The sequence below is a fragment of the Mya arenaria genome, chromosome 15, assembly GCF_026914265.1.
Source record: "Mya arenaria isolate MELC-2E11 chromosome 15, ASM2691426v1".
NCBI classification, from domain to species: Eukaryota; Metazoa; Mollusca; class Bivalvia; order Myida; family Myidae; genus Mya; species Mya arenaria.
This window is the reverse complement of record NC_069136.1, coordinates 8,292,756-8,314,428: the sequence shown is the minus strand read 5'-3', so window position 1 is coordinate 8,314,428 and position 21,673 is coordinate 8,292,756. Positions and strand designations below refer to the sequence as shown.

Below are 21,673 nucleotides of genomic sequence, written 5' to 3'. Positions count from 1 at the left end.
CCACAGCGTACTATCGTTATACGCGGTACCCACAGTTACTATCGTTATACGCGCTAGCCACAGCGTACTATCGTTATACGCGCTAGCCACAGCGTACTATCGTTGTACGCGCTAGCCACAGCGTGCTATCGTTATACCCGCTTGCCACAGCGTACTATCGTTAAACGCGCTAGCCACAGCGTACTATCGTTATACGCGGTACCCACAGTTACTATCGTTTTACGCGCTAGCCACAGCGTACTATCGTTATACGCGCTAGCCACAGCGTACTATCGTTATACACGCTACCCACAGCGCGCTATCGTTATACACGCTGGCCACAGCGTACTATTGTTATACACGCTGGCCACAGCGTACTATCGTTATACGCGCTAGCCACAGCGTACTATCGTTATACGCGCTACCCACAGCGTACTATCGTTATACGCGCTACCCACAGCGTACAATCGTTATACACGCTACCCACAGCGTACTATTGTTATACACGCTGGCCACAGCGTACTATCGTTATACGCGCTAGCCACAGCGTACTATCGTTATACGCGCTACCCACAGCGTACTATCGTTATACGCGCTACCCACAGCGTACAATCGTTATACACGCTACCCACAGCGTACTATCGTTATACGCGCTAGCCACAGCGTACTATCGTTATACACGCTACCCACAGCGTACTATCGTTATACACGCTACCCACTGCGCGCTATCGTTATACACGCTGGCCACAGCGCACTATCGTTATACACGCAAGCCACAGCGTACTATTGTTATACGCGCAAGCCACAGCGCACTATCATTATACACGCTACCCACAGCGTTCTATCGTTATACACGCTTTTGTTCAGTAAATACATAATAATGAAACCAGACGAGCAAAATAGGGACTGGAAAGACAAGGTAAAATCTGCACGTATATCCCTCCGTCGGAACCTTCGGTTTGGCGGAGAATCCTTACTTCTTGTTTGCAATGTAAGTTTTGATCATGTGAATTTGTCAAATTGGAAGGTATTACTTAGGATAAATGACAACCATTGGTTTCATTTCAAAATGTTATAAAATAATTTATTTTTTTACTAAAACAATCACATACAAGCAACAAATTAATATTCATAACATGTGAAACAAACATGGCATTGTTCAAGGCAAATGTTCTTAAACAACTACATTTTAATATATTCCTTTAATACTTCTTCAATTATAACCTTCTCTATATCTTCAGCCACATCAATTGTCTGATGCTGGTTATACAATGATAATTCATCTCCCCATACGAGGGTCATAATATCAATAAGCGTCATAATATCACAAGATCAATCCAGGAGTGATTCAAATTTCTGTATTTTATCAACGCTCTTTGATAATATAGCCCCAATATATCTGAACAGTGTTCGTTTAAAGCACAAAACAATCTTCTGAACACGTTCGTCTCGCCTCTTTGTTTTTAAAACCTACAGCTACATTTGCATGTAGAGTGTTTGTGTTCAACACAATAATAAATAATAAAACACAAACCAACTACACAATAAAAACTTCCTCGAACGGATTCCTCATGTTGGAGGATAGCACTTTGACAATGTAAGCTGATACTCAAATATCAACAAGAAATGAAAAAGATACAAAATGTACCAAACAGTTTTGTGTAATTAAAATGAAACAGCAACTTAACAAAGCAAATAGCAGTACAAACTCAACAGGTCATATAAATACACTACTTCTATATACACATACTGAATCCATCACTTAAGATATAGCATTGCATGTTACACTGACAATATAATTTTACTTGATGATAATAACTGCATATACATAGCTGGAAAATCACTACAGTACTTTACAAAAGCACTTCTAAGGATGCCTTGGTTGGTTCAAATATCCCTTCTAGATTGCAATATTTTACAAAAGTAACTACCATTCTGACACTGTTAAATATTTTCCAGTATAAACATACACTGTATACAACTGTCTCATGACATTCTGCTATAAAAAATGTTTTGTTAATTCTTCGCCTAACATGGAGATGACATACAATTTTGATGATCATGTTGATAAACTGAAATGTAACACTTTAAAATGCTGTAACAAGAGTGTTCTGGTATACAGTAGTGAATAACTTCAGATGAATGGAAATACAAATATTTCCTTCCAATTTACAAACATATCAAATGAAAGGAATTAAGATTCAAAACAGATGCATCTTTATGTACAAACAGTATTTACTGCCTCTGTATAACAGGTTGCATTTATTTGGAAATATCAGAATAAAACATCTGGTCGCCAGTCTGTGATAAAAATTAACAAGTCAAGTTTGACCATAAATGCACTTACAAGTATTTTTCGTTCTTGCCAACATGTATATCAATAAATTTAAATCAAATCACAATAAATCACCAAACAGAAGGATTCCAGGAAAACCACATTCATGTTCGGGAGAAATTCAATAATTATGTTTTCCATACAGAACAAAATTATACAAATGGAATTCTTCTTTTAACATACTCTCTGGACTAAAAAGTCATGAAAATGTACATGTCCCTTGAAAATCATTATAAATACAGCGTTTGTACAAGTATGTATGTTGGTATGTATAGATGGATGAAGCATCATTTTGTGAAGACCACTACAATTCTCAAGTCTCAGTTAAGGTCACACCAGCTGTTTAGCTTAATTCCATAACTGTTTGTGGTGTAAAGATAACTCCTGGAGAGTTTATACAGGCTTCCCTCCCTTCTCCTTGTTAGAGGTCTTGGTCTCTTTGATTCCCTTACTGCCTTGTTGCTCGGGAACCGGTGATTTGGTTTTCTCATCTTTCTCTTTAGTCTCAGCCGAGCTCTGTGAAACATCACACTGTGTAGATATAATAAATATTGAAATAAAGTGACTGGAAAACAGTGACTGGAAAAATGTTTTTAACTCAACATTGATTTTTCAGTTTAATGTGTAACAGATTTGACAAATCTCAAAATATCACATGTAAACGAGAGGGACGCTGCCCATCCGAATACTTGTCTGCTGTTGTTTTATTTTCAGCTGATAAAGGGGCATTACTCTATTATGAGTTACCAGCATTAGCAAACATGAAAGTACGGTCATTGGTATTTTTATGTGGATAATTTCAGCCGTTTTTAGTTATTGCTAAGGTTTAATGTATTGCACAATGTCACTGCCAAACAGAACAAGGCTACAACAATATCTAGACATTTTAAGACAGGTTGAAGAAAACCTAGAATTGATAAAATTCATTTTCCTCAACTTATTTTATCATTTTTTTCCACATTTAACGTTTAAAAAATAAATTATCCACGATTATTAACATTTCAGAAACACTTCATTTGCTTTTATACTAAATAATTTCCAACTGTTCATCTCATTCTTGTTAAATAACTGCATGAGAATCTATACATGGCTTTGCGCTGGCCATACCTTGGTCTCCTGTTTCTCTTTAGGCTGTTCTAATGTCACCGGAGGGCTGGTAATGTCAGGAGGGCTGCCTTCCTGCTCAGTGCTGGTTGAGGGTCCAAGGGAAGGGTCGATTGATGGGCCAGATGTGGGGGCAGACGAGGGGCTGGGTGTTGGTTGACTACTCGTCTGAGCTGGCTGGCTCGGCTGGTTTGGTTGGGTCGGTTTCTCTCCAGCAGCCTGCTGAAGCCAACATTTGGAACTTGAGTGATATTGTCTTTATGTAACAATGTTATAACATATATATAGTTTCAAAATTAGTCAGCAACTGATGATGAAATAAAATATTTAGTGCAGCAGGGACGTTTATATATACATGTATCTGGAATATTTCTTTGGAAACTTGTCCCAACGCCATTTATCTGGACAGATATTAGTTTACGACAAAAAAAGAATAGAATTGTGCTCCTTCCACACATACACAGACCACAAAGGCGATTGTTTTGTTTTCTTTTGCTTCCCTGTTCAGCTTTGTACAGGAGCGTTTCCTCGGGATGTGAAGTGTCTGTGTACCCCGGTACCCCATCCACAAACCTACACCCATACCCAAACACACACCTGATTATTTTGTGGTCTCCTGCTCCCCTGTTCAGCCCCGCCCTCCTCCTGTACAGGCAGCGTTTCCTCGGGATGTGAAGTGTCTGCGTCTCCGTCTGTTAACTCCTCCTCCTGGTCCTCATCAGGGTCAGGACACAGCTCAATGGCCTTGGCTAGCGTCACACGCGCACTCTGGGACCGCTCCAAGAAATATCTGCAGAAATATTAAGTATATCTTGGTGATCTTGCAAAAATCTGATGTAATAATTAACAATATAAACATCTTATTTCCTTTTTTACAAGCATTAATAAATTTTCTCTGGAAAGTTTCTTGCCATGGCAATGACAGAACACATTGAATAAAACTGTACAATAGTTGTATTAATAGTGTTTCTTATACACAAGGACAGATGAAAAAGAATGAAATAATATCACACATACATGCTCAGCCCAATTCTCAACTCTTAAATGCATTCACCATACCAATAAACATTACAGCTATACATTTACATACCCATTAGAGGTCTCATTTGACTGGGCGGGAGGGGACCAGTTGTTATATGTGTACTGTGTGTTGCCTGGATACGGTCTCTGAAGATGTAAAACATTCAATGTATGCTACAATAGTAATACATGTATGCACACAGACTTTCAAACATTTAATGAACAGCACTACAAATCAATACCCTAGTCTAAATACCGTATGATTTTCAATAGGCTCCATAATAATCATTATCAATTATTGTAGTCAGCCAAATAATAAATACATTTACATTAATTCTTTTTCACCCAAAACCTACAAGTTAAAAACCAAAATGAATATATAGTATAAAGTATAAAGTCCAAAAGATGTAATAAATTTACATCACAATTCAATAAATTAATTTGTAAGAGCAGACAGTCGTACTGTGGATTGTTTGCTCAATTTGGTAACATACCCTTTCTAATTCCTCAGTCAACCAGTCAACAGCCATAGTCCAGCGGCGCTTGAGATCCCCCTGGCTCAACAACATCTGCTGGGCTGGAGGACAGCTGTAATCACATATGTATGTGTAAGGAATGATTACATGCCTTCATTTTCCTAGATCCTTTTATTAGTCTAGACCTAAGAAACTTCTCCTTTTAATAAAAGAAATGGTACTTGACACACACAAATAGATATCACACTTCCTTTTCAACAGGCAATAAATCGTTTAGGATGGGTAGTAACTAATTAAATTGTCAAAGTGGTGTATACGGTTAGGTAATCTAGCCAGGCATTGTAAAGATAAAAATCAATAATTTTCGTCTGTGAAACTTGGTAACTATGAAAGTTATCATTGATGTCCTTTGGGTGTCCGAAAATTAGGTACGCAAAATAAATTATTTTGGGAAATAATTATGGGTGTCCAAATATTTAGAGTGTCCGAACTCTTAGGTGAATTACGGTAACTTTAATCGAAAAATATTTTTATTGAAATTATAAACGTCTTACGCTATGCCGTATCCTGATCTTCAACTGCCGTTTTAACCCGTATATACTCAATCAATATGACGTGATTAGCATCCCTTTCTACATAAATCTAAACAAACTATCGGCTTGAAATTGACCTCAGAAAAAAAGTTCAAAAAATTGTTACTGGGTATTATACGCAGGCATTTTTTTGCATCAAAATCTGAGGGAAAAAAGTGTGTCTAATACCCAGTCATTTACGGTACTCAGAACTTATAAAGCAATTAAAAAAAAATACAAGTTTGATTAAATTAGCATATACCTAGAAATTAGCATATACCTAGAATAGCCCTGTAGAATCATTATTGGAGTAGATATATACACCCCTTTTATCAAACAATTTTGGACAAACACTACAGACAGTTTAATCCAACTATCAAGAATAAAAAACAACCATTACAAACAGAAAATACACATTTCCATATTAAAGATAATATATCCAAATTTTATATCCAAGGCGACCTGGGTTCAATTCCCAGTCTGGGCGGACGTGAGTTTGGTTAGTGGTCACCAAGCCACTAGTGGGTTTTCTCCAGGTACTCCGGTTTACCCCCACAGCACAAAATATGTCAAAATATTCTTAACAATTGTTGTTAAATATAGGTTTAAACTCATATCTATATCTTTAAGGGATTCTAATCTGTTCATGAAGTGATTATCACTTGTAGAAAAGTTCACATACTGCATAAAGAGGGCCACCATCATTTTAATGCACTGATAAGCTCGTTTCTGGTAGTGGCTCTTGGAGCGCTGTATTGTGTCCAACAACCCATCTCGATCATCAGGAATACCTGAGCAGGGAATAAACGTAAAAGTGGAAATACATGTATACTGAGATTCATTGTAGCACAGGGTTCCAGTGATTGGTGAAGATTAAGTGCACAAATTTAATTAGGCAACCAAAGTACATGTACATCTAGAAAATTAAATATTTTCTACCAATAATTGGATCTTTAACTTATAATTTAAACTTGGTTAAAATAAACATTTTTGGCTGTTTGGAATGTTTCCTTTTAAAACACCTATCTTCAGATGAAAAAAAATCAGTGAAGAAGTTTTCAATGGTCACCTTTGAGAGCATTATGTATGCGATGGTTCTGCCAGGAGTCCTCCAGAAGTAACATTTGTAACAGCAGATCCAGGTAGGGCCGCAACTCGTATGTGTACGAATATGCTATCTGTAACAACATTCAAAATGATACATTCCTTTTAAGGGCTATTCCAGTAAAACATATAACCCCCGGGGGGCGGGGTGGGGGTGGTGGTAATTATTTAAATAGTATATGGGTGGGTGTCTTTATTCGCTAATTTGGACCCCACAAGGGTAAGTTTGCTTCTGTAGAGGGGTGGCATAATTTAACAGTGCCTTCCCCCCGGGGGTTATATGTTTAAATGGAATAGCCCTAATATATATATATTTTTTTAATTTGCGCAGTGACAGGTTTGTACAAATTCCCAAAGAAATAACAGTTGCAACATTTACACTTCCTACAGTAGTCTTTACAAAAGTATAACAATGCCGTGGTAAAAAATAAGCACAAGACTTACAATGGTAAAATGATTTACGGGCTTGCTAAAAGAAAATTGAGGGCAAGCACCTGTTAATTGATTCAGGCTCAGTTATCAATAGTCTCATTTTCATGACAGTAACATGTTTGCATCTGTAGTTCAGCTATTACAGATTGGTTCTCAATATTTGCCGCGTTGTAAGACAAAGTGTGGATGACCAAAATCTGGTGATAAGCTGTTTTCTCTTTTTTTTGAAATTCAGTAATTGTAACAGTTGTATGAATTCCAGTACAGAAAAGTTGTTACACTGATTTTATTCTGCATAGAAGAATAAATAACACAGCTTATTTTGCACTCTGCTTTAAGTGGAAATGTATATATAAATTTTAATGAAGGAAAACAACCTGTATTCATGTTAACATTTTTCATAATATGTTGTCTCCCTTGGAGCACATGCCTTAACTTGCATAAATCATTACAGAAGACAAAAAAAAATCTTCTTGCTGCAGTAATCGTCTCACCTGCCACAGAAGTTCACTCAACACAGTGGAGGAAAAGTGAGGATTCTCCCAGCAACAATACTGAAACAAAAAATAATAAAACATATTACAAGGAAAAGATGGCAAATCAATATTTATTGAACCTATGTTTATTACAAAATCATGATCACCTGTCCAACATTAATCTAAGTAACCACGATGGCTTTCCAGAATATGTTTAAGATCATTTTTGTCATAATTTAAAATAACATCTTCAATGGAAGTTAAATACAATGAGAGATTATCATGAGAAAGTACAACGAGACCTCGTCAGAGAAAATGCAAAACCTTGACTTTTTTTCATTTGAAATTTAAATAAGAACATTATCTCTTGCAACATGTGTACCAAGTTTCATTTCAATATTATGAACATTTGTTTTAAAGTTATGGCCAAGGTAAGTTTTTGCACACCAGCAGCAACAACAACACAAAGGCTATGACATTACATTCCCTTTTATGTCTTAAATAAACAGGTGAGCTAAAAAGAAACAACAAGCCAACCATGACTCATCAAAACATTCTAAACCCTAACAAATCCCCTCCCCCCTCACCCGGAGCAATTTGGTCGTGTCCTCCGAGTTGTTACAGTCCTCAAGGAGTTTCTTCACATAGCTGGTGCGAGCAATGAGCACATCCGCCACCTGGGGCTGAATCTCCATCAATATCTGTTCACCAAACGGGTTTGGTTGGGGCTCCTGGTTAGGCTAAAATGAGAACATATTAATATCCACTCTCTCAATAGGTAACAATTCATGGCTAGGCTCTGAAGATTGCTTCATAAACAACTAGAAAGCATCATATTCAACCAAAAACTGATGTCCTCCTTTAAGAGAATAACAGGGGGATATAACTGAGGAAATAAGTGCCCAAGAGATTTAAATATTGCGTATGAACAACTTAACCTCATTGCCATCTGTCAATGTTAAAAGCTAAAATCAGTTGCTTCAAGATTTATGCTTCATGCGAACTTCATCCAAATATGGTGCAAACAATTAAAAGATTGTTCACTGAACCTTTTCAAATGACAAGTATAAAGCAATAATACAAAGTTATAATAAGGTTTTTTTTAAACAAGGCACAAATTTTACCTGTAAAATAGTTTATGGAAAGACCAATAAAAGCTCCAAAAAAGTGTTAATACCCCTGAAGATGTACACTTGGAGGAGACATCGCAACAGCGAACAAGCAGGGAGACCACGGAGTACAGTTTGCTCAGCTCAGCGTACTGGTACTTGATGGGGGGACCTGGCCCGTCATCCAACGCCACCATCATAAACAGGTGTGGGACGTTCAGTTTCAACAGGTGCCGTTTCTGAAGACGGACATATTGTAAGACTAAAATGCACTCTCTGTCACAGTTTGTACATTGCCAACCCATATAGACTAACAGATTTGACATCGGCAACATACAGACTCACAACATTGCAACAAATATAGATTAAACATCAGCAACACATACTCTGCCAATAAAGATTGCAAAATGTTATTTCACATAAAATTTCTGATGAAATAAAGAACACATATATAAACTGCAATAGCTGTAGATACTGTAATATGTAGTTTAAGTCATTTATTTGACTTGGTAGCAACACAAGCATTACCCTTTCAAATAATACCAACATAAAATGAGGATGGGGTCACAAGGCATCAAAATTTAACATTATTGTGAATGACTAAACATGTCAATAAGCATTACCTGCCACATTATGTCACAAAGATATATGAACAATGGATTTCTCAGTTTATCTGCAATTGATGATAAATAATAATTATAAGGAAATTTCAAGCAAGTACAGTATCCAGCCCTAAAAAGTCGTACCTCCTGTGTGCCGAGGTTAGAGTACATAAGGAAGAGATGGAAGTACTGCTGTAGATGGCGGCCGTGCTCAGAGACTTCCTTCTTGAGCAGCTGTAACACTGCTGTCATCAGGTGGTCACTCAACGTGGCAGCAGGGTCCGCAACATAGGTACCTGAGGTTTGGTGGAATAGATAGATCATCATTGGGAAACTAAGAACACACATGTACATGTATGATGAATATCAAGTAACAAGAGGTCAAAACTCCACTCAATTATTATCATACAGTTCTATACTTATTCCCCAAGATAATGAACATACCTGGGAGCCCCTGGGCGGGGAACGCTCCATCATTGAGAGAGAAGTGGGCAAGGCACACCACAACCTTGCCAAACGCATTCCGAACCTGTACAATATAAACACAATGTTGACACCAATTGATGAAATAGTTTTTTTTTCCCCAATTTCCAATGTAAATTTTACATACAATCAATCAATATATGTTTTTTTTCTTTGTTCTTTATTTTTTTTTGTATTGTATGCAGTCAAATTGAATGAGCTCATCAATGAAGAAAAAAATGCTGTCCCAATTCAAACAACAAGTACATACATGTATATATGTATATAATATAAGTCATTTGCTCAAGCCCTGTGCTGATTCAGCTGCAGATTATCAATATATTCAACAGGCATAAGGCCACAGTTGTCTTTAATTTCTTGCGTCAATGATTTTGTCTTCAATGTTGGGTAGGAAGAAGAAAATAAAGAATAAAGTATGAGTCCAAAACAAAAACTGTTCTCTGAGCTAATTTTATTTAAAACCCATCCCAAGCCTCACCAAAATGGCATGAACTTCAGCACAATGCTCTATTTCCTACTTTTTACTAATTTGGCAAATTTAGTACAGAAAGATCAGCGAAAATAAAATTTAATGTAAATAGGCCTAATATACAGGTCAATCTTGAATGTATATGTATGTCCTTTAATCAATAAGCCTTACCTCAGAGCTGGGGCATTCAAGTAGATATTCGGCAAACCTTCCAGGCTGTGGGAACATGACATTAGTGGCAAACCAGATGCGTACAGACTTGCTAGACCGGAGATTACATGTCAACGCCTCGTACCATTCCGTCGCTGAACCTCTGTAAAGGGGAAACATATATCCATGTAACTTGTGCCATACATGTATATGTACTGTTGATAATTAAATTTTTGTGAGGGTATAAACAAAATTTCCTGTTCAGTTTAAATGGCCAAATAAAATATGGTCACCATAAAAAGGACCTTAGGAAATGAAATTTATCTACAGTACATGTAACTTCTATCAAACATGGATCTTTTGGTTGGCTGTGGCTTATCAGTGAAAAGATTCACAGAGCTGCATATAAGGTCAAGACATTATATGCTATCTCTTTAAATTGGTCTTTCTTTACGCTGTATTGACATTTTCAGTAAAGAAGTTATTTTTTAAATCTGGTATCTAACTATCACAAATGGTTCCCCTTGTTGCTGTTTTAATGAGAACACTTCACATATTTGTGATAACATCATAAATAATTGCGCAACTCTGACTTTGTCCATCTTTAAATTTAACCCAACAGTATATCCATGAATTTCCAATCCAATTTCATAATAAATCATTTCCTAAGCCATCCAAAATTCAAAGCCATGAAAATGTAATAACACAATTCGTTAAACATTTCATTGAATATTAACAAATTTTAAACCAACTTGTATCTTATTCATACATACACACACTGTACATATGAAGGGGCTATCTTATAAAATAAGTACCAATAAATGTCTTAAGATTAAGCTTTTTCATAAAGAATATTAGTGTCACAAATTTAATGAAAAGTTTTACATTCAAATTCAAATAATGATTGCCATACTGAAATTAGAATCAATAATACTCAAGAGTTAATGATTCCAAAAGCCATTGTAAGATAAGAAAGTGTTTGTTCATACCTGAGAGATTTCTTGGTGTGAAAGCCGACAGTAAAGAGGAATTTGGAAGCCAGCTCGGTACTCAACATAGCCAGCTGTTCTGCTTCCGGTGACTGAAACAGGACCGACACAGTTTCATACATTGTCATTCTCATGATTTTACAAGATGTGCAAAATTAGATCATCTTTGTTTCGTTTAGGCAAATTTACAAACGGAAATGTAAACTTCACTGCGCTAACAAAACAACTGTGTTCAGTGATCAATATAACAATAATCCTTTAAGAGGCGTCATTTATTTTGTTTAATGTATTATTCAATCAATGAAAACACTCAAATATTTCTACTCATCTTGAGACAAGTCTAAGCTCATGTTGAGTCAAGTCTATGACATTTGATATGGCCAATTATCAATTAAGTTATAATCTTGAAAAAAGAAAAAGAATACGAGAAATATTTCAACATCTTTCAAAATCCTTTCTTGTTGTAATCCACAGGTTTTTAAACTAAAAGATGCCAATAAAATTGTTGCATTTCTAGCTACATTTCTTTCCTAATTGCAAAAACTGCATTATGTGTGTATTTCCTGCCTAAAGTTGATCTTTTTGCCAAAAATGAGCTATTGACATATTTCTCAGACCAGTACTGGGTGTGCGTTAGGGCCTCTGGCCTTTTCACTCAATTAACATGTAATACATTATGAACCAAAAATGGTGTATTTATTATAGTGAAATTTATTCCCAGTGCAAATGTGATTATGTCTTTCAAATTGTGGTTAATGACTTTTGGCCAAGCTACAACAAGGACATATTGTTACTGGTAACATGTGCATTATCTAAGCTTCATATGAAAATCTTAAACAACTTCTTATTGCCAAGGTTAAAGTTTTGCACATTGACGACACGAAGGCTATGTCAAAATTTGACTTTGTTTCTTCAATAAAAGATATAATGTATAACCTGACATACTAGTTTATCCTGCGTGGTTCCAGTGTGTGTGTATATCTGATTACAGGTAAGAAGTTTCCGCATAAACTGGAAATACTCAGGGCTGAACTGCGTCCGCTCATGCATGAACATGATGTTCTGTTTCCGTACACACTTCTCGATCGTTTTAGGCATCTTTACTAGACTAGGCTTTTGGGCTGCAATATCATTAATATACAATATATTATAAAACACAAATGTTCACATTGCGCCAGCCATCAATATCGGCGAAACTATGATCTAAAGAATCCTTTTTTGCCATTTTATTTTATTTCAAGCTATTTTTTAAAAACATTTTCTAATCGTTGGACACCAAAGATAATATTTTACTAGGTTTTAAATTCTGAATCGATTAACAAAAAGTCTCTGAAATTCAATCCTCATGAAATTTTAACAAAAAAGCTTTATTTAAAAGATACTTAATTCCTCTTCTGCACCATCTAAACAAACAAGTATCGGCTTGCAAACTAGCATATTTCATTCATAACTTTTTTACAAGGACAATCCAAAGAAAACCAACTTTTCCGAGTTGCTCACCACAAACCAAACTCACATGCGCCCAGGCAGGGAATCATACCAGGAATACTTTTGTGAGAATCAAGTGAACTAACTGGACAACCCCATACACATACTAGGCGAGGTTCTCACTTACTTATGCTTAGATCTTGCACAGTTTTTGTGATTATTTCATCATCCACATCATCGATTCTTTCGTAGAACAATATATAAGCATTCCACCATCTCTTCTGCCGCCGATATGTCATTCTGTAATATAAATGCTATAATTACTCAGGAAAAAAGGAACCACCACAAACGCTAAGTTACCAACTGGTCTCAATTTTCTTATCTTTATATATATATATATAATTCTTTAAATAATTTTCTTGTAAATATAACAAACTGATGAAGCCATGTTTATGTGATTTTTTTCCCATTCACACATAGCAAACCACTGTGGTTTTTCATCAGTTACTTCTAGCTTGTCAATCGCCCCATGACTCAACATAGCATCAAGCTTAAAAACAACCATTTGTCACCCTTCTTTAAGAACTCACTAACTACATATTGAATGTAGAAGCAGTTATTGAGTTCTTGCATTAAAGTGACCATATCACCTAGATTGTATGTCTTACTACTGCTGTACCTTTTAAGCATGTGGTCGAAGACCTCCCCCATGTATTCGCCACCAAAACACTGGTTCTTCATCTCCTGGTGATCAATAACACATTACTTTAGTACAAGCAACAATCAAACCTTGCACAAGACTGAAGGTAAACTATAGTAAATAGTGTTTTCATGCTAGTAGAAAATTTGGTTTTCTATGATTAAGATTTATTTAGTATCTCGCTTGTAATATTCTTGCTAGGGATAAACAAGTATTCAGGCTGATGCATAAAATCTTACTTCCATACAAATTTGATTCTCAAGGAAGCCTCAATTTATCCACAAATGTTAAGTGTAACATGTTTATGTATCGCATTTCATTAAGGCCTAATTACTTTCTTAAAACTCGATTTTAAAAAACAACAAATATTTGATCATATCTATCTTAAATTTGACTCGCTCTGTAAGTCTTCTAACTCTTAAAAAGAGATTATTACACAATTTATACCAAGTCAGAAGTATTGTGCTTAGCTTGATCCTGTTATAAGGGACTAAATACCTTCATGTAATTAGGGACAGATGTCTTTTTAGTAATGTCAGATAACAGCCTACATTATAATCCATAGAAAACTTTTTTGTTACTGTGATCGAAAACCATGGACCTACCTCATCATCATCCATCTTACACTCCGACACATCACCGTCATCGAACTTGTACCACTTTGGTGAGCCCTCACTCCTGTAACACAAACATGAGCAAAATAACAACCACACCACATCTACACAGTCATGTACACTACATTTAAACCATTACTGAGTATACAACATGCAATTGTGTACTAATACAATTTTCCATCACCAAATTAATACACCTTTCAGGAACCCTACTTATTGAAAGACTATGAGATCATTATCACACATATATGACTGTGTACCACATGTTTGAGCTGGTGTTGCTGTACTTTATATATGGCTAAATCTATCCACAACAGTATACCTGTGGAGTATATGAGTAGTAGTGCCCGGTGCTGGCCTGACCACTGTGTACCACCACCCCTGTCAACTTGTATCCCCCTCCCCTTTACTATATCTATCCATAACAGTTTACCTGTGTAGTATATGGGAGTAGTAGTGCCCGGTACTGGCCTGACCACTGTGTACCACCACCCCTGTCAACTTGTATCCCCCACCCCTTTACTATATCTATCCATATCAGTTTACCTGTGGAGTATATAGGAGTAGTAGTGCCCGGTACTGCCCTGACCACTGTGTACCACCACCCTTGTCAAATTGTACCCCCCTCCCCTTTCCTATATCTATCCATAACAGTATACCTGTGGAGAATATAGGAGTAGTAGTGCCCGGTACTGACCTGACCACTGTGTACCACCACCCCTGTCACCTTGTATCCCCCTCCCCTTTACTATATCTATCCATAACAGTTTACCTGTGGAGTATATGGGAGTAGTAGTGCCCGGTACTGGCCTGACCACTGTGTACCACCACCCCTGTCACCTTGTATCCCCCTCCCCTTTACTATATCTATCCATAACAGTATACCTGTGTAGTATATAGGAGTAGTAGTGCCCGGTACTGCCCTGACCACTGTGTACCACCACCCCTGTCAACTTGTATCCCCCTCCCCTTTACTATATCTATCCATAACAGTTTACCTGTGTAGTATATAGGAGTAGTAGTGCCCAGTACTGGCCTAACCACTGTGTACCACCACCCCTGTGAACTTGTACCCCCCTCCCCTTTACTATATCTATCCATAACAGTATACCTGTGGAGTATATAGGAGTAGTAGTGCCCGGTACTGCCCTGACCACTGTGTACCACCACCCCTGTCAACTTGTACCCCCCTCCCCTTTACTATATCTATCCATAACAGTTTACCTGTGGAGTATATAGGAGTAGTAGTGCCCGGTACTGGCCTGACCACTGTGTACCACCACCCCTGTCAACTTGTACTTTGTGCTCTGGCCCTTCTCATCACAGTCAGTGTCAATAATCTCCCCTGAAACACATGTCTCAGGATGTATGGGCACAACACCTAGCAAATACTAACAACTGTTAACTGTTTTCCTGAGAAAAAAGGAAACATTTCATTTAACTGGGGGATATATTCTGAAAGCAACTTGTATTTAACTTAGAGCGATTTTAAAACTTAATTCTAAGTGTTTTCATCATATTTCAAAAATAAAATGGTCAATATGCTGGAATGGAATCAAAAACAGTGTCTAAAGATAAGGTTAAGAATTATGTTAAATATCACCCCAGACACATTTGGTTTAAGTCCAACACTAGTTGGTTACTTCAGATTTCTCAGAAAGGCAGTACAGAACTATACTCTTCTTGTCCAACTAACATGACATTCCAAAGAGTGATCAGTGTCTGCAGCCAATTGTATAGAACCTGGATAAGTTTTCCAAAGGTTATCTTCAGTCTAGTTTGCACATTTAAATGCTTAGATTGGTAAGTAATAATTACTGGATAAATATTGACCAATCAATGAACAGTTTGGCTAACTTTGACCAAACCAAAAAATAACGAGATTTCTACAATTACCTGCAGGTTTAAAACCAATAAAATACTGCACATACCTTCTATTTTGGCAAGACCCTGCACAGTATATGGCTCCATATCAAACTCTCTAGGAAACTCAAAGTAATCATTGAACTTTATTGCACTTTCCCTGGAAAATAAGCAAAGGCATATTATAACAACTAGATTTATTGATGATAAACATTAAATTATGTCACATAACATATTTACAAAATGGCCTTTGTAGATAAAGGTGTGAAAAAGAATGAAAAAGAAGTGGAACACTAAATGATACAAATGCCAGTACTGTACCATTACAAAACAAGGTCACACCTAAGTTACAAAAAGAAATTGCCTGGAAAACATGCAGCATTTGGTCCAACCTATGCTTCTAAATATTTATAGCTTTATCAAGCCAAAGGCATGTATATGCTGATATTGGCAATAAACTGAAAGTTTTCAAAATGAATTACAGCATTTGAAAAACAACCAACCTTTCCCAGTCGTAATCGAACCGTTTCAGTTGTATAGCCATGATTTTGGGCAACTTTCGTATCACAAGACGCTTGACAGTATCAACCTGGAAAACACATAGAAACATGTTAAAAGAATTGGATTTTCAGTTCTCTGAAGGATGCTTATAGTTAAATATATTAACATCACTGCACTGATACATATTTTAATTAGATTTGAGATTTCAATTTTTACTGTTTAACGCTAGAAGCAACTTGTTTCGGGTAACTCAAGTATTCACAGACAGAAAATGAGACATACATGCCTGATATTCAGTCGCTTAATTAAATCAAAGGAAATCTAGCTTTAACCATTCATGTACAAGTATATTTTAACTTTTTTATCAATCAAGCATATTACCACATATCCCTAAATGGCATACCCATATGTATTGCTGTTGATAAGTTTATCATACAAGCCAACAAGAAGATACATGGTTTACAACTATACAGATAAAGCCACTCACCTTTTTGTTACATTTATCACAGTGGTATGCATTAGCTCCCTCCAGCAAGTCCCCCTTGACATACTGTTCTAGCGACTCTCGCAGGTTATGGTGGTTACGGATATCTACATTCAGTGATGTGAACGGTTCCTCTCTCTGGTACCTGCAGGGCGACAATAAGTACATCTACAAGTGTATCAAACAAGAGCCAACACAGGATGTGATAAGGGCCCTGATTGAGAGCATATTTGATAGGGGAGCAATTTGAGAGCATGTTGAAAATAAAAATGGGGTAAATATGCATATAGACTATGTGGTCAACTTGCTGATCATGTTGATCAGATCAGTTTTAACTTTTCTTACATTCATTTTTATTAAAATATTAACTAACCATACTTAAGTATTAAGCAAAAAGACACAATATTCTTTCATTTCTTAAACCTGCTTAGTTCAGTATAATTGTAATGGTACAAAAGGAGGCTAAAAAGAGGCACTTTGATCACAACCTGCTCCAATTAAATGGGTAAGCGTCCTACTCCCAAGATCACTTTACCATATTTAATTGCTTCAATGTCTATTACAAGTTTCATTCACTTCCATTCAGAAGTTCGATGAAAGGTCAATTTATTTGCTGAGACATATTTCAAGGGAGGCAATTTGGGATATAGGGCCATAGAGTTGTAAATCTTAAAATATGCACCAATCAAACTAATATTGCTCATTATCAGTCTTTTAATTTTCATTCACTCTTCTGGTAAAGAATATGCTGAGGTTTGAACCTTCAATCTCTTAGGTAAATTAAGGTATATTACCTGTGTGGGCAGTCCTTGCAGATTTTCTGGTCAGCAAAAGACCCACCAAGGACCTTCTGCAGTATGCTGATCTGACCCATGGCTTTTAGTGCCTCGTCAAGGCTATCTACGAGACTGTTAAAGAACTCCAAGGCATCATGCTGGTCTCGAAGGTTTACAGGGTCACCCCATAGTCTGTAACAGGTGAAAAGAGTTTGACTTGACATGTATTTAGATAGATTTCTTTGTGTATGAAACACCCTGTGTTTGCCACATGTAATAGCCATTGCTCCATTTTTCACAAACAATTCATTTAGCTTCCCTTTACATCTAGCTGTTTTCCAGAATCCCACATAGTACTGAAGTATGCTGGTGGCGATGTTACCAAATATGAACTCTAACTGTTTGAATATCTCCTGGTTGTACTCCATCTTCTCAATGCAAAAAACGTTACCAAAATATCTTACATCATACAGTTCACTCACCGGAAGTGTTTCCAGAAGCCTTTTGGCACATAGTATTGTAGTTTGCTGGCAGCCAGGTTACCAAATATGAGCTGTATCTGCTTCAGTATCCCCAGGTTGTACTCTTTGCGCTCTTCATCCCGGTTACTGACCGGCTTCTCCTCGTCTTTACGCTCTTCCTCACACATGTCAACATTTGTCTGAAACATTACGAGATATCTTGTTTAACAGACAGCACAAATTGCCATATGTATCTGATGGAAATCAAACCCACAAACTTTTGTTATGCACACTACGAAATGTCTATAAAAGCTAGCTCAAAATCAATTCAGTTTAAAATTAAATACCCAGTGCCCTTGGTACAGTTTGGATCAATCCTGTTTCAAGAACAATATTTTTCCTGATTTGAAAGACACAGGCGGTTAAAAATTCCCCAGCAAAACAATCACTGCCCACTTTAAATGATCTCACCTCTCCCTCCCCTTTCTCCATAGATGAGTAATCTTCCGTGACGTCATCTGCAGCCCCCTCCACAGCAAGAATCCCCGCCCTGATTGGCTCAATCATAAACAGCTGCTGCAGTACAGAGTTCATGTAGCATGTGGCCCCAGCGTTCTTCAGCCCTACAAACCCCTTGTTGGGCCTCGCTCCCACTGGAGGAAGGTACTCCCATTCTATCAAAGGGGCCTCAACTAAAACAACACATATCTCATAAATATAGAGAAATAGCATTCAGCCACACAAGTCCCTAAATATTTTGCCACACATGCCCCGAAATATTTTGCCACAAAAGTCCCTAAATATTTTGCCACACAAGTCCCTAAATATTTTGCCACACATGCCCCGAAATATAACATGAATGTTTCATTTATGCCTTGATATCAAAAAGCCTATTTTGGTGTCTTCACTTGCTGTGATTGGTTGTATGAAGGCAAATTAATGTCCATTCAAGTAAACTTAAGCAACATGGCTTACAAGCCAGAATTGATTTTATTTTCAGGACAAAAATAAAATGGCTGATAAGAACATTTTTACCAAGTTGATCACCATGAAATTTTATCCATCCCATACAATGTCGCTAAACAAACAAATTAAGTCCATATCTATCCATATGCATGGCCACCTACCATTGTAGTACATATCTATAAGTAGAGCAGCGAGTGTGCGCAGGTTGGGTACACATCCTGTACACAGCGCCACAAGCAGGTCGTACGCCGCTATCGTGGTCAGTGGAGCGGAACACACCGGGGTTGCCTGCTCAGTCGGGAAATCCCCATTAGACTTTCGACATTGAACAACAACTTTGGACGCCGGGAACACAAAATCTTCCACAAGCTCCTGCAAGATAAACCTTTTGTGTAACAAAGTTACTTATGTAAATGTGTTATGAACTATTTCATGACAAAACGTGGTCCATTGTGCTGACAGGCTATGCTTGCAAAATAACAATGGAATCTTAAATTAAATTTTATTTGAATTTTTCAGTCTGTCTTTTGAATTTACCTACTTCAATACTCTGTATTCAGAAATAGGAATTATTGGAAACATTCCAATGTTGGTATACACAAAACAATCCTACCTTGATGAGATTCACACCTCCCTGCATAGATCCCATCTGGTACTTTTTCTCTGCGCTCTGGAAGGCGAGTAGCTCCTTGGTGATTCCCAGATGTCCCTCCAGCAATGTCTCCTCTACCTGGCTTTCTCCGCTAGACAAAACCTGATCCTGCAGCAGCGGGCAAGATGAAAACAATTACCAAAATCTGACTTTATCAACAAAGAAGCTTTTCTTGTCCTTAATAATTCAAATTATTATCATCTTTTTTGTAAACAAACATATCATAAACAGAGAGAAATTCAATTATTTAGATGTATGGACATGCAAGTGTAAATGATGCTTTTCTAGTTTTATATTTCTAGTAAAGGTCACCATGATATTGACCTTCAACCCACTGACCTCAAATTCAATGGGAGTCATTAATTAACCATGACAAAAACTCTACACAAAGCCATTCAAAAGCGATTGATCTGAAACAAGTGTGATGATAAAAGCAGAAAAAAGTACTCCCTACGTATCTGCCATACTTTGCATCTGCAATAAGAAGAAATTTTAGAAGTTTATATTTAAAATTCAGATGGACTTACCTTGACAGTTTTGAGCCACTGTATTTCGTTATTTAACAAAGCCTCTGCATTCGGCAAGTTAACATCCGTACTGCACGCATAGTTAAGCAATCTGAAAACACAACAGACACTGAACTTGATTGACAACATTTAAGTGAAACAAAACAGCACTGCAAGTATATGCTAATAGTTGTTCTCTTTTCTCTCCAGTGAATCAAGGAGCTTAACATAACAATTTATTAAAGCAAGAGTTATGGGCCATGCTAGATACAGGTTTATGCATATAATTGTCACTGGTAGCCTGTGTTTCATGTGAATAATTATCTTGAAAAATAAACAAATGACTCATCGCCAAACAAACAAGAGCAGTCACAGACTGCCATATCCCCACATAAAAAATGGTTTCTTAATTAAAGACCTACGTTCCAGTACTTACCTACATAACAAATGGAAATATTCACTAGCTTGCTTTGCATTGTCTTTTGCTAAATTCTGAAAAAAATAGAAAAAATTAGGTAAAGCATTTCCTAACTTTCCTTGCTTCAAATACAGGCAATCTTCTCTTTGAATTTCAATGGGTATAGTTCTTTTTTTAAATAGTACAATTAAGTTTTTTATTAAATATGTTAACAATACGGAGGTTTGTAGTGAGTTGTCAGTCAATATCAGTCAGTTTTGAAATACTATAATCTAGTTCTCACATAACCTAAGTGTCTTTATTCCCACTAAGAGTCTGCTGTATATTACACTTACTGAGAGGACAGTAAAGAGGAGTTGTATGAAGAACACAACGGGCTTGTGGGTGCTGCTACACTTGGTCGCCATCAAGAAGAACTGCTCTGATGCCGACATCCGTACTGGTCTGCAGAAAAAGAAGTAAAAAGATGAGAAACACAACTTGCTGTGTTTTTCCCACCCATTTTAGAATCGGACCACGGACCTTAGAATTAAAAATAGCATAAAATGCCTAAAATTGAATATATAAAAAGGGCTGTTTGTTAAGATTGTGTCCATGAGCAAATTCATTCCACAAGTTATGATGCAAACAATATAACAAATGCCACATGTCGGATAATATATTGTTAAGAAGTAGTAAATATTTCTTTGCAAATTTACAACATAGAATGGATTATCATACTTTGTACTCCATGGTGCATATAAAAAACCCAGAAACTAGGATATATGCGAGTTCTGGGTTTAAATCTATTTAACAACTATAAAGGAATATAAAGTTCTACATAAAACTCACTTGTTCCGACAGTGCAAGAGGCAGTCCTTGATGAACTGTTGCCAGGCCCTATCCTTGTGTAGCACGTCTGTTGCACTAGGACACAACAGCATACACACTGTAAGGACCTCCATAGCTTCACGAGACACTGTCAGGTCATCTTGGTCTGCAGCTACCTCCTGTACATATACGAT

The 21,673-nt window shown here is 36.9% G+C and overlaps 1 protein-coding gene across 4 annotated transcripts in view; it reads right to left on the bottom strand.

Moving 5' to 3' along the window:
* Positions 1-1,036: 1,036 nt before the first annotated feature.
* LOC128219628 (probable ubiquitin carboxyl-terminal hydrolase FAF-X) overlaps positions 1,037-21,673 on the bottom strand; it is a 49,736-nt gene continuing 29,099 nt past the window's right edge. The window contains exons 33-63 of one of the 4 annotated variants that reach the window (XM_052927513.1): positions 21,501-21,658; positions 21,005-21,113; positions 20,688-20,743; positions 20,273-20,363; positions 19,707-19,853; positions 19,255-19,465; positions 18,599-18,819; positions 18,149-18,327; positions 17,685-17,858; positions 16,894-17,035; positions 16,409-16,494; positions 15,974-16,065; positions 15,267-15,387; positions 14,034-14,106; positions 13,408-13,472; positions 12,916-13,028; positions 12,246-12,421; positions 11,301-11,392; positions 10,333-10,474; positions 9,654-9,738; positions 9,354-9,505; positions 8,676-8,846; positions 8,086-8,238; positions 7,517-7,576; positions 6,556-6,664; positions 6,169-6,277; positions 4,933-5,026; positions 4,509-4,585; positions 4,016-4,208; positions 3,422-3,640; positions 1,037-2,845 (exon numbers count right to left, since the gene is read on the bottom strand). In XM_052927513.1, coding sequence (XP_052783473.1) covers positions 2,708-2,845; positions 3,422-3,640; positions 4,016-4,208; positions 4,509-4,585; positions 4,933-5,026; positions 6,169-6,277; positions 6,556-6,664; positions 7,517-7,576; positions 8,086-8,238; positions 8,676-8,846; positions 9,354-9,505; positions 9,654-9,738; positions 10,333-10,474; positions 11,301-11,392; positions 12,246-12,421; positions 12,916-13,028; positions 13,408-13,472; positions 14,034-14,106; positions 15,267-15,387; positions 15,974-16,065; positions 16,409-16,494; positions 16,894-17,035; positions 17,685-17,858; positions 18,149-18,327; positions 18,599-18,819; positions 19,255-19,465; positions 19,707-19,853; positions 20,273-20,363; positions 20,688-20,743; positions 21,005-21,113; positions 21,501-21,658 — 4,008 coding nt within the window. In that variant the 3' untranslated portion in view covers positions 1,037-2,707. The remainder of the gene's footprint in view (positions 2,846-3,421; positions 3,641-4,015; positions 4,209-4,508; positions 4,586-4,932; positions 5,027-6,168; positions 6,278-6,555; positions 6,665-7,516; positions 7,577-8,085; positions 8,239-8,675; positions 8,847-9,353; positions 9,506-9,653; positions 9,739-10,332; positions 10,475-11,300; positions 11,393-12,245; positions 12,422-12,915; positions 13,029-13,407; positions 13,473-14,033; positions 14,107-15,266; positions 15,388-15,973; positions 16,066-16,408; positions 16,495-16,893; positions 17,036-17,684; positions 17,859-18,148; positions 18,328-18,598; positions 18,820-19,254; positions 19,466-19,706; positions 19,854-20,272; positions 20,364-20,687; positions 20,744-21,004; positions 21,114-21,500; positions 21,659-21,673) is intronic. The other 3 variants (XM_052927516.1, XM_052927514.1, XM_052927515.1) reach the window with 3 other exon arrangements.